We start from the raw sequence: 12,857 nt of genomic DNA on the forward strand, positions 1-12,857 counted from the left end.
CCAACTGAAGCAAATATTGGACCTCTAAAGGAATGTCAACATTGCTCAAATTCAGAAACCATTTATCATTTAAAACATCTAGAGGAGCCGCATCTCCAAACAATTCAGCCGAAATGTGAATCCTTTCTATATTTTGTACATCAATGCCATTGTTAACCTTGTTAGGTATAATTTTATTAAGCAATTCATTATTCGAAGCACAACAGTAAGATATCGGCTTAATATTTGCTTTTTTATCTTTAAAATCTTTTCCTTTCAACCATAAAATCTTCTTGTCAATATTTCTTGTATATTGAAAAAAGTAAAAATTATTAATGTTATCTAAATATTTGAAAAACTCACAAACTTTTTTCCGTTTTCCGTTCTCGATAATGTTTTTCTGTTTGACATTTCGTTTTGTGACATTGTTTAAGTGTAGCTCAGTATTCAGATGCTCGTTACCTTTGCGAATTTGCTTATAATAACCTATTAAATTAAAAAGACTTTTTTATTGTACCACGAAATGGACTACATTTTACATTTTTTTCTCCTTGTGTATTATGGGACTCTTAACAGATTTACTAAGGTATATCATCATATTTTTAATTTTTATGTGATTAATATTAATTCTTTTTGTTTACGGTTACTTTTCCAGAACTTTCTTATGACTTTGTTAATTCTTGATAAAAATGACTCACAGCGTATTACACAGAAAGAAGAAAGAAATTTTTGTTAAGGAATTGTAAGAATATTGTAAGATTATGTACGAATTTTTAATTTAGAACGACATTTATATTACTGTATGATGGCATTGAAAATGACTCAATTGGAGTTGAAACGTTTGTTTTATTTTATTGTATTTTAATTGTTTTTGTATTAAGTTTGCTTATCTAAATTATAATTTTTTTATATACGTCATTGGCTCTTTGCCCTCCTTTTATATTACCTTTTGCTTATTAGTACAGAGCCTTTTTTATTACTTTTAATTAAGAACTTAACACCGGATAGTTTTTCCGTGCTATTACAAATCTATAACAACCTTTTTTGTCAAGGAATTTTCCCTGCGGAATAGAATAAGTCAAAGGTCGTCCTTATCCCTAAACTAAATGGAAAAGGTGTCAGACCGATCTCTCTTCTCTCGTATCTCTTAAAGATTATGGAAAAAATTATCTATCTGAGGTTGAGGTAGTTTACCGAATCCAATGCCATACTGCCGTTTATCCAAACAGGCTTCCGCCCCTAGTGTACCTGCTCTGACAATCTTGTTGCTGTGACAAATTATATTCAGGGCGCCTTCATTAATAACGCCCTTACTATATGTGCATTTTTGAACAGGGAGCGTTCGACAACGTGATTTCTTCTATTTTGATAGAAGATTTACAACGTCTTGGGATCCCAAAACCGTTAAATTCATAAGTAATCTTCTTTCCAACAAACAAATTACGTTCATTTGTAATGGCGTACTTGAAGGTCCATACATCGCTCTGAAAGGTACCCCTCAAGGGTCCATTCTTAGCCCTTTGCTCTTCAACCTCTACTGTGCGGATATTAATAAATGTCTACATGAGAACACCCTTCTCTTACAATATGCGGACGACGTCGTTATCTTCTCATCAAACCAAAACGCTGAAGATGCTAGATCGTCGGTCCAATCTTCACTAAACAATATACATTCTTACTTGAGAAACAGGGGCTTGGAAGTTTCCCCCTCAAAAATCCAATGGATGCTCTTTACAAAGAAGAGACAGTCACATCCGGATATTAAATTACACATTCAGAACGAAGAAATTCTTAGAGTACAATCTGCCACCTTTCTGGGCTTCACTCTCGACCCCAAGTTGAGCGGCAAAGAGCACCTAAAGACCTTGGTCAATAAGGAACGCAATCTTACTAATATACTAGTGCCTTCTCGCAGGCACTAAATGGGGATCTCATCCAAGCTTACTTCTTACCCTTATAGAGCTGTATTTCACTTTGCTATCGAATACGGATGTCAAGTATTCAAGCTCAAGAGCAATAAGACTGAATTTTTACAACTGGAAAGATTAGTCAACAGAAACCTGCGTCTTGCTCTCGGATACCGACTATCTACACCTATTAGCGTCATTATGGCCGAAGCAAAGGAAACCCCTCTTAACATCAGATTTGGCTATATGATCTCGAAGTTCATCTATAAGGCTTTCTCCAGGAAGAACTCCCCAGTGCTGCACAGCTTTGAAAGCTTGGAACAGGTTGCATACTCTCCCTCAAGAAGACAGCGGGCCCTAGCTACTGTACTTGCGTTCAAGTACTATATAATGCAGAAATACTCACTTAAAATCATCTGCAGATCCAACATGCCTTATGCTTATAAACACAGTTATGAAAGCTATACTTATGTCCATCAATTTAACAGTTCCTTCACCAATGTTCCTAAGAAAGCGAATAACCGAATATATCAAACTCGATTCCTAGAAATTATAATCACATACCGCCAATCGCGGTCCCATTATTTACACCGATGGTTCAAAGTCCGTTAGCGAGGATCGCGTGGGCTCCGCAATCTATTCACCAGATCTTAACGTTGCACTCAAATTCAAGCTTCCCCCGGAGACTTCAATTTTCTTGGCCGAGTCTTGGGCTATTCTTCAGGCGATTAATCTTATTGAAGATCGATGTTGTGACGAGGCTTCCATTTGTTCCGACTCTTTAAGTGCTCTTCAGGCTATATCGTCTCACAATTCTAGAAATGCGAACCATATTACATTAGATATTAAGGATCGTCTGTCCTTTTTAACGCAACATGATTTCAAATTAATTTTATTTGGAACTCCAGGTCATAAAGATATAATCTGTAACGAGACTTGCCAATGAGGCCGCCCTTAGTGGACACCGGCCTAAATTTAAAATACCATTTCAAGACTTTTTTATGATCTCCAAGCAATCCCTCAACACTAAATTTCAAGCACACTTAGATCACTGGGCAACATTTAAAGGGCAGCTATATGATGATTTTCATAGAAGTAACTCAGCTAAGTCCTAGTTCTATCATAAGAATCTTAAAAAAGAGGAGATCGTCACCATCTCCAGAATTAGATCTAACCATTATAATCTAGCATACAGCCTGCATCGTAAAAATATTGTCAATTCGCCTGTATGTCCCTGTGACCCAATCAGGACATTAATCATATCCTCTTTTATTGCAAACTTTGTATCCATAAATCAACTAGATTTCGTGATTACCTGAAAAAACACTTCCCGTTTCATCCCCTTAATATTCATAGTATGATTAACAATCCCCCCTCTACCTTGTGTCGTTTAATTACTGCATATCTCAAATCTTTAAATCTCAGTATCTGATTTCCATGAACATGTTTTTTGTTTTAAGGGAGGGGCAGAGAACTTTGTTTCTCTCCTCTTCTCCCAGGCGGCGCCCCCGTCTGGTTACTTGTTTCAGCTACTAAGTTCACCCTGGTCGGAATTGCTGCTACTCCGCGGTAAGGGCCAATCAACATCGAACAAGAAGAAGAAGATTAAGTTAGACAAGAAAAAGATTAAGTTAGACAGCAGTTTACTTCGACACTCTAATACGAGTAATAATTTATTGCTCTTTTAATTACTAAGTATAATATATATATATATACGAGGGCAAATAAATACCCGTGTTAGTGAAGACGCAAGCTTTTCACAAAAATTTTTTTTATTTTTCAATGTAATCCCCTTTTAGGAGGAAACACTTTTCCCAATGCTTCTGCCATTTTTTTAATCCCTTAGAAAAATACAATTTCGAACTCTACAAAATAGGCCTCTGTTTCGGCGATGACCTCCTCATTCGACGTGAATGTTTTTCCACCGAACCATTTTTTCAAGTTTGGAAACAAGAAGAAGTCACAGGGGGTGTCACTAAATCCGGAGAGTATGGTGGATGCGGCAGCAATTCGTAGCGCAATTCGACCAATTTGGCTGTGGCGACTGCGGAGGAGTGAGCCGGTGCATTGTGAGCAATCGCGGTACCCATCCGACAGCTTTTTCATTCCCAAGTTATCATGCAAAATATTGAATGAATCACTCTGAAATTTTGTATGGCGTCACTTGAAAGATGGTAGTACACGATGGTGCCAACGTCGATGGATCAGCAACATCGCCTGTCTAGAAACACAGGTACTTATTGATTTGCCTACGTAAATACAATTGACTAAATATTTATATCACTGACGTGTATCGGCAATGATTTGATGGAGGTGAGATAACGATCATTATTCTAACGAATATACTTAAAATCGATTTATAAATTTATTGGACCAATTGAAGGCGCTTAATAATGATGCATGGTTGCATCATTCAATTAGTCAACTGCTTGCGTTTCTCAAAGTAGTGAAGATTGACCACCTCTCATGGAAACATTAAAAATAAGGAAATCATGCGAATATCGTAGGTTAATTTTATACATCTCAATGTTTACGTTTCCACAAGAAATTATCTGTATGTATCGAGATTGACTAAAAAGTTAACCGAAATATATATACTACAAATCAATAATTAAATTAGGATACATACAATTCAATAATATTGAAATTGATTGCGCACGTATTACAGCGCTAATTCCCTATTTGCCGAATTTATTGTAATTTTTTTTTATATCAGGGAATTTAGATTAACATTCTTTTTTCATTAAATCGCTAAATAAAATTTCTCCCCTGATCTGTTAATGTTGCTTTTAATGATTCCAATATGCAAATGAACCTATTTAAAAATTTCAGCTATCGTTTCGGAAATTTGATTTGGTAGAAGTATTTCCATACAATATTTAGTTAATTGGTCTTGTAATGTTAAGATATATTCATTGCCTCTCTTATTTTTAGTAAAGATCCAACAATGTCCATAGCTACTTTGTTGAAAGAAGCTCCAGGGCAGCGATCACATAATTTTTCCCTAGGGTGGAAATGTGAAAAGTGAAAAATTTTACGCGAATTCGAGAATTTTTGCAATCATGCAACTTTTTGAACTGTGGAAATATAAAACTTTCCACGTGAACTTTTTCACCTTGAAAGTTGATGGCGAAATGGCGAAAATGTAGTGAAAATGTAAATGTTCCCTAGTAGTTGATATATATATATATATGTTATTGTTAGTACTTGCGAAATATGTGATAATTTAGATTATGTGTTATATTGACAAACCGTATGTTACTTTATAAAACATTGTTTTAATAATTATTTTAGAATAACATGGCTGCAGCATAGTGGGTACTTCAACTTGAACATAATGAAAAACATATACTTAAAATACGTAGAAGAGAATTACAAGATTTAAATAATCCTTTTGAGATCTCGAAACCTCAATTTATGGCTTTATATCGGTAAGTATAAACAATCTAGAAGATGTTACCTTATAATTACATTTTATGCTATGAAATAATAAAACATTATTAACAATTGATATTAATGATTTTATAAATACATTTTACGCAGACTTTCAAAAGATGCCATTTTTATGTTATGAATATATACAACCATATGTGCAAAGATTCTATAAGTTAACAGCAATACCATTAGAATTAGGTTAGGGTTAGACGAAAATTGTGATAAATTCGCATATATGTACCATTGTTTTATTATACGTTAAAGACATTTTAATTACTACCTTCTATATTTTTGAAGGTTTTAGCAACATTAAGTTTTTTAAGTTCTGATTCATATCAAAGAAAGATCGAACAATATTTCTTAAACAGTATGAATCAGACACATTCAATAATAAATGCAATAATATGATAATGTCACAGTAGATAAAATTTTTAACATTACCTGCTGAGATTCAAATCAACAATAATACGATAAGATTAATGTTATATCTCTCTCTCCTCTCTCTCTCTCTCTCTCTCTCTCTCTCTCTCTCTCTCTCTCTCTCTCTCTCTCTCTCTCTTTCTCTCTCATTTTTAGAATAATAAGTATAGAATAATAAAACAAATAAAATGGAATTTTTACAACTTTGTATGCAAAATTAAAATATAAATATATTTTAGGTTCTGGATTAATACTAACTTTCCTGGAATAATAGATAAACGCTATAGATGGGACATATGTAATAATATGGTCACCAGAGAAAACACCTAGAGAACACCTTTATATTAATAGAAAACTTTCATCCTTTAAATGTTATGATAGTAAGTGCTACTTATTTCACAATAAATATGCCATCATATAATTAAGCAAATATAATCAAAGAAAATAATATTATATGCCTTCATTAAATTTATATTCATGAGGTTTTATACATATTTTTTTTTAGATCAGTGACTATTATGGAATAATATTGGCAAGTTGTCAAGTCATAGTGGCCGCATGATTCCAAAGTTTGGAATTCCTCTCGATTATCCAGATACATGTTAAACAAATATCAAAATGGTAGAAGAAATGTATGGCTATTAGGTATGTATGCAGAATCTAAAATATTATTATTAATTCAATCTTCAAAGGAGAAATATTCAACAAAAATTTTGCTCTAATGTTTAAATTAATAATGTACAAAAATTAGATAAAATTGTGGAAAATGAGAGCAACCATTGATGACCTTGACCTTGACAATATATCTAGTCTATACATATCTAGTCTAGCCGAAAAATTCAATATTCCTGTCAACGACGTATATAGAGATGAAAATATTGAAGAAGAATTAGAACCTATTTTGAACAATAATTTACATGCAAGAGGAAATGAAGTGCGAGAAAGAATAATACTACAATATTTCACATAATAACTTTATTTTTTAAGAAACCATGTAACATAGATGTATTACTTGAAATTGTATTTTCTCACTTAAAAATAAAACTAACAAGAAATGTTATCTTTAATATTTTATGAGCTATATGTGTATACAAAACAAAAATTATGTATTGCAAAACAAAATAAACTTATATTTTTATTTCTGAAATAAAAATTGCAACGTAAATATATTTAATAGTGCATGTGTTTCTTATATACTGAAAATAAAACTTTTACATATATAAAATAAAAGCAACCTAAAATTAATATTCTTCATTGCACAAGTTACATTGCAAAACAAAATATAACAGCCTTTATTCATATATACAATTCCGGAATAATCGTTAATTTGAATGTATTCTCGGCGATGGTAAGCAAATAGACCGAGCCGTTACCGTTCAAAACATGTGGATATCTCGTTCTAATCATACTATTTATCTCAGATGGCATGCGACTCTCCTTGTGCGATACTCGAAAAGTTCGCTCACATGTTCCGCATGTGAAAGTTCAGTTTGCTTTCCGATCCTGATCAATACGGATCATCTATCGCTATTCATTCGTAACGCTTCTTATCCCGAATCTTAAGTGCGAACCACACCGAAGTTCCATCGGATTACCGCGTATTTGGTCACCTAACGTTCTCGGTATACGCGTTTCGCGAGGACATTTAATGCGCGAATTACTTGAATCCCTGGCGAGATTTGCCGGTCTCGTTGCTGCTCACAATACACTTTCTTTCGAACGGCTGTGAGAAATTCCTTGATGTCGTATCAAGTGTGAATTACCTGTGCACGCATCTAACCGAACGCATTAATTATCGGATTACGAGCATTACTTACCGCCTGCTTCGAATCCAATTTAATTAGATTCAACAATAAATTTTAAATTCTTACAACAAAGAGAGTCGTCATTATTATACGCCGCCTTGGCGAGCGAGCCTTCCATACAAGGTGACACCAACGTCATAAACACACAAACATAATTTGATCCTTTAAGCCGGATCGTCGCCAAGGAAAATTATTGTTTTGCTTGACTCTCGAACATTCCGAGTCGTGCCTTTCCGTTGGAAATCATATCGTCTCTCGATAAACTGATGAGTGTACAAAATCAGCAGATGGGCGCCATATCTCGCATACTCACTAATTTTAAAAAGCTGGGACAGGCCAAGATGACATGTGCTATAACGTGACAACGCCTTGCAACCCTCAAGGAGATTTTCGCAAGATGCCAGGAGTTGGATTGCAAAATTATACTGGCTGCGGACGAGAAACTGAAGGCAACCTATACATACTTCACCCAGAATTATTTCCTGACTTGAGGACTATTACCACGAAGCTGCTGATTACATGGCTAAGGTACTGGACTACATGGCTAAGATACTGGTCACGAAGTCCGCGAATCCCGTCCCGCTGCACATGATGTAAGTGATCTTAATAACTCGTTCCGGTCATCGTCGCATTTTCCGAGGATCAACCTGCCGATCTTCGACGGAAGTTTTAAATGAGAAAGCTTTCGCGATAAATTTAAATCGATGATCCATGATGATCAGAGTTTAACGAATGTCGAGCGCATGCATTATTTGTGTTCATATGTAAAGGGAGATGCAAGTAACGCTCTTGATCATCTCGCGGTAACCAATAATAATTTCACTATCGCGTGGAATATTCTCGTTTCCCGGTACGATAACAAACATCGCCTTATTACGATACAGTTACAATCGCTTTTCAATTTACTGTCGCTCACGACAGAAACCTCCAACAATCTTCGCACGCTTCGTGATCAAACCAATAAAGCTATACAAGCTCTGAGCAATCTCGGTTGCGCTACTGAGCATTGGGATGATTTGCTTGTTTTTCTAGTTGCACAAAAACTCGATAAGTCATCGCGAAAAGCTTGGGAACTTAAATTCGGCGATACTGTAGATTACTCGCGTTATCGTGAACTTGATCAATTTCTTGCATCTCTCTTCGCGCGTTCGATGCGAATGCACCCGCGAACTCGACAGAGAAGTCACAGACAACCTTCAAAAAGAAAACTCTCGACTTACATATCGCGTCTACCGTTCCGTTCTTGTGCCCATTATGCAAAGCGAACCATCTATTGTATCAATGTTCTACATTCTTCAAGCAAACTCCATCCCAGCATTTTGAATTCATTAAAAACGCAGTGTGTGAACTGTTTCAGTACGAAGCACGCTGTGAAAGATTATACAAATCTTCGCGCGTGTTGACAGTAAACGGCATCACACGTTGTTACATTTTGATAATTCCGTTAAGTCTGTCGACATTTAACCATCGGCGTCCATAAGTAGCAAGAATGTAATCGCCGTCGGTATGCACTTATTTTCGAAAACCATAGTACCGAGCTCCAAAATCTTGCTCGCGACCGCGCGAGTTTATTCGCCTTATAAACACTTTGTCACAGTTCGCGCACTTCTTGATCAGGGATTCGTCTCTACGTTTATCTCTGAATCGCTTGATCAACGCCTACGCCTTTCGAGAATTAATCGCTCCGTTTCCATTACCGGCATTAGCGAAATGCAATCCGTTGTGCGTCACGCTGCTCAAATTACGATTACTCCGACGTCTCCCGACGGATTTTCCTATACTACGGCTGTGATTTTCTTACTTCGATCATTAACGAAATATTTACCGAATCGAGTCGATACCGCGTACAATTGGAAACATGTACCCGGATTCGAGTTTGCCGATCGTGACCCCGAATTCGGATCCGATCGACATCATAATCGGTGCATATTCGGCATGCTCGTTCTCGACGGTGTTAGAAAAGGTTTTGAACATGAATCTAAATACGACTCTCGACTGGATTCTTTCTGGACCAATAGCCTCGTTTCCGACTACTGAGTCAATCTCCGTACTTGTGCATCACAAGTTGTTCTTGAAACTCTTAATCGCAATCTTCGTCGTTTTTGGGAGATTGAGGAAGTGCCTCAGAAAGCTCCACTGAGCCCTAAGGAGCACCAGTGCGAAGAGCACTTCCGAACACATTCCCGTACAGGAAGGACGCTTTATCGTTTGACTACCGTTTAAAAACGGACTATCTATCTCGATAGGCGAATCACGCTCTATTGCTGTTTCGCGCTTTCGCCGCTTAGAACAACGCTTAATTCGAGATCCAATTAACGCTTTCGAGTACCGCGAATTTCTCGCAGAGTATGAAACACTCGGTCACATGACTCAAAAGTCCACCGAAATTGTCAAATCAAACTTATTATATACCGTATCACGCTGTCTTACGTGACAGTAGTGCAATCACCCGCTTACGAATGGTCTTCAATGCTTCATGCCGCACATCAAATGGGACGTTGTTGAATGACCATATGTACATTGGCCCTAAACTTCAGAGGGATTTAGCTACTGTCCTAATGCAGTGGCGCCAATACCATTACGTGTTTACTGCCGATATCGCCAAAATGTATTGGCAAATCTTAGTTGATTTGACTCCCGAGACACTGACTACCAGCACATTGTATGGCAACCTATCTCTGGTGGACCAATCACGGATTACCGCCTTCTTACCGTTACCTACGGCACAGCCGTCGTTTCCTACTTAGCCCTTCGGGTTTTAAAATAACTTGTAGACGACGAAGGTGCCGAATTTCTGCTCGTGGTTTCCGTTTTACGTCAAATATATGTTGATTGCGTTTTTGGCACAAACAACCAGATTCTTGCTGGTCAAACACGCGATCAATTGATCGAGTTACTAAAGAAAGGAGGCTTTCGCCTTCGAAAATGGGCGAGCAACGCTCTGTTGTCCGAGCTCGATCCCGCGGATCATGGTTTAGTTCATAAGGTTGTTCAAGATGACGAGCATCTTAAGATCTTAGGAATACTCTGAAATCCTAAACTAAATATCTTTCAATTCTGCGTGACCGTACCATCATTATCGAACGAACCAAACGAATCATTCTGACCATCGCTAAGTTTTTCGATCCTGTAGGCTACTCTCGTCAGTATTACCGCCAAAATTTTTATGCAGCGGCTGTGGTCCTTCCAATGCCGATGGGACGAAATTCCTAGCCAATTTCTTTTGCTGGTTCGATTACCATCAACGACTTCTGTGACTCATCAATATCATTAGCATTCCACGCTAGACTACTTACGGATCTCATACTCTATACTACGCCCTTCATAGGTTTTCCGACGCATTGACTGTGGCTTTCGCTGCCGCAGTGTATCTCCGTACCGTTAATATAGACGACTGAATCACTGTTCGAGATCGGTAATTCAAAAAAGGTAAGAATTCCTTCGGTCGACCGACAGTAATTGTTATTGAACGCACGCACAAGGCGAGCTCGTGATTTCATCTCGAGCCTGACTTTAAGCCTCATCAAAGTCAGAGATTCATTGTTCTTTAGCCTTTTCAAAACAATTCGGTACACGCAAACAGGCACCGGCAACGGAACATCGAAAGTTCTAGAACAATTCGATTCACGCACGCGAGCGCCGCGCTCCGACGAATACGTCACGCGCTGTTACCAATCCCGCGTACGGATTTTCTGTCGCGCATGACTGTTACGTTGAACGTCGCTAGAAAAGAATCGAAAGCGCCAATCAATTTTGTACAACCAATGCCACGTGATAATTACGATTGTGGCTAAATTTAATTGGATTTCTCCCAAGAAGAAAGCCCGGACCGGAAGTAATAAATGCTTCGATCTCGCCGGTCCTCAAGGCAGATTGCGCAGATTGCTAAAATAGTCTACACCGCTTAGAATTCTTAGACTTCTCAGAGTTCTTATTTCTAAAAGTTCTTCGAGTTCTTTGAATCCTAGTCTCGCTACTATACCGCTTCGTTAAATCGCCGCGCTAACCGCTCAGTGAAATCGCGATAAAACGACTCTTTCCGAGAAAATCGCCGAGATTTTCCATCACCGCGATTCCAAATACAATTTTGGAAAAGGTGACCGCATTTGATATTTTGTTAATCTAATTTTTAATTAATTATATTCTTTGACTCTGTAACTGATTATATTAAAGAAAATTCTTTTGTTAAATTAAAAGACACGGAGTTCTCCTTACTGTCGTGCATCACATCAACCTTGTGCCGTTCTCTCACTCGAATCTTTCCGCGCGGTGCGCTCTCGCACAATCACCGTCTCTCTTCTTGCTGCCAAATCAAAAGTGGCCCCTCTTAAAATAATCAGCGTCTCGTAATTGGAGTTGTCCACTACGGTGCTTCTCGCTCGCTTAATGCATTTCGCGCGCTCAGCGCTCCAACTTCCGAATCTCGAGTGTCACTGCTAGACGGACTCCACCATTACACTTGCCTGGCAGAATCAGTCACCTTCCCGATGGAAAACCTTCATCGCCAATCGCGTTTCGGCTGTGTAATCATTCCTTCCTGGAGTTTCTTGACGTCATTTTCCGACGCATACCAATTCTGCGGATTGCGCGTCTCGTGGTCTCGCTCCCGATCTTTTCGAGACCCATGCTTTATGGTGGTCAGACCCTCCATGGTTGCATCATCCTCTCGAGTCCTGGCCGAACTCATGCCCTTCGGTATCCTCCGATGTTTCTCTCGAACAACGCTCAGAGCCGGTATGTGCCTTGCATGCTACCCCAACATGGGATCTTGCGTTATTCTTCGCCAAAACTGCTACGAACTACTTTTTATCTGTATCGTTTTCTAAATCGACTCCGACGCTTTAAAAATCCGCAAATACCGCGACTCTGCTACCCGAAGAAATTCAGAACGCCAAACTACTACTCAAAACTACTGTCTCAAAACCATGCAGTCCGACATATTTCCTAATGAGATCGCGGCTTTAAAACATAAGCGCCTAGTATCGAAGAAGTCCGTTCTTTGTTCTCAATCCTTATATAAGGATGAATTTATTCGTATTCGCGAAAGACTCCGGCGAGCTTACCTTCCAGAAGCGACGAGGAATCCTATCGTCTTATGCGCACCCGCTGTTGGTCCTCATTATCCAGCACCATCATCTTCGAACGTTGCATGTCGGCTTTTAACTCTCGCGTCATTGCGACGCGAATTCTGGATTCTCCGAGCCCGCGCCACCGTTCGATCCGTTTTTTTATAAATGCATACCATGCACGCATGAACGCGTCGACGTGCTCGTCGAACTCATGGGCGACCTCCCGGCTGCGAGAGTCAACC

The 12,857-nt window shown here is 38.3% G+C and overlaps 1 protein-coding gene and 1 pseudogene across 12 annotated transcripts; both read left to right on the forward strand.

Moving 5' to 3' along the window:
- The first annotated feature begins 2,516 nt into the window (after positions 1-2,516).
- On the forward strand, positions 2,517-5,042 carry LOC105143688 (uncharacterized). Of its 11 annotated transcripts, XM_087404192.1 has the most exons (6): positions 3,313-3,551; positions 3,733-3,955; positions 4,058-4,119; positions 4,270-4,389; positions 4,719-4,742; positions 4,821-5,042. In XM_087404192.1, exons 2-4 carry the CDS (start codon positions 3,778-3,780, stop codon positions 4,363-4,365), a joined length of 336 nt encoding a protein of 111 aa, XP_087260318.1. In that variant the 5' UTR covers positions 3,313-3,551; positions 3,733-3,777; the 3' UTR covers positions 4,366-4,389; positions 4,719-4,742; positions 4,821-5,042. The 11 variants fall into 11 exon arrangements, with proteins under 11 accessions (XP_087260326.1, XP_087260325.1, XP_087260324.1 ...); XM_087404200.1 differs by lacking the exon at positions 4,719-4,742 and having other exon boundaries at positions 2,517-3,551; positions 3,829-3,955; XM_087404199.1 differs by lacking the exon at positions 4,719-4,742 and having other exon boundaries at positions 3,283-3,551; positions 3,829-3,968.
- A 144-nt stretch (positions 5,043-5,186) lies between these two features.
- Positions 5,187-6,894, forward strand: LOC105143687 (uncharacterized; annotated as a pseudogene). The gene is made up of 6 exons (XR_015544375.1): positions 5,187-5,317; positions 5,430-5,515; positions 5,613-5,722; positions 5,981-6,121; positions 6,247-6,394; positions 6,493-6,894. The product of XR_015544375.1 is annotated as an uncharacterized LOC105143687 (transcript).
- The last annotated feature ends 5,963 nt before the right edge of the window (positions 6,895-12,857 follow it).

Source organism: Acromyrmex echinatior, chromosome 3, assembly GCF_024713525.1.
Source record: "Acromyrmex echinatior isolate Ae372 chromosome 3, ASM2471352v2, whole genome shotgun sequence".
NCBI classification, from domain to species: Eukaryota; Metazoa; Arthropoda; class Insecta; order Hymenoptera; family Formicidae; genus Acromyrmex; species Acromyrmex echinatior.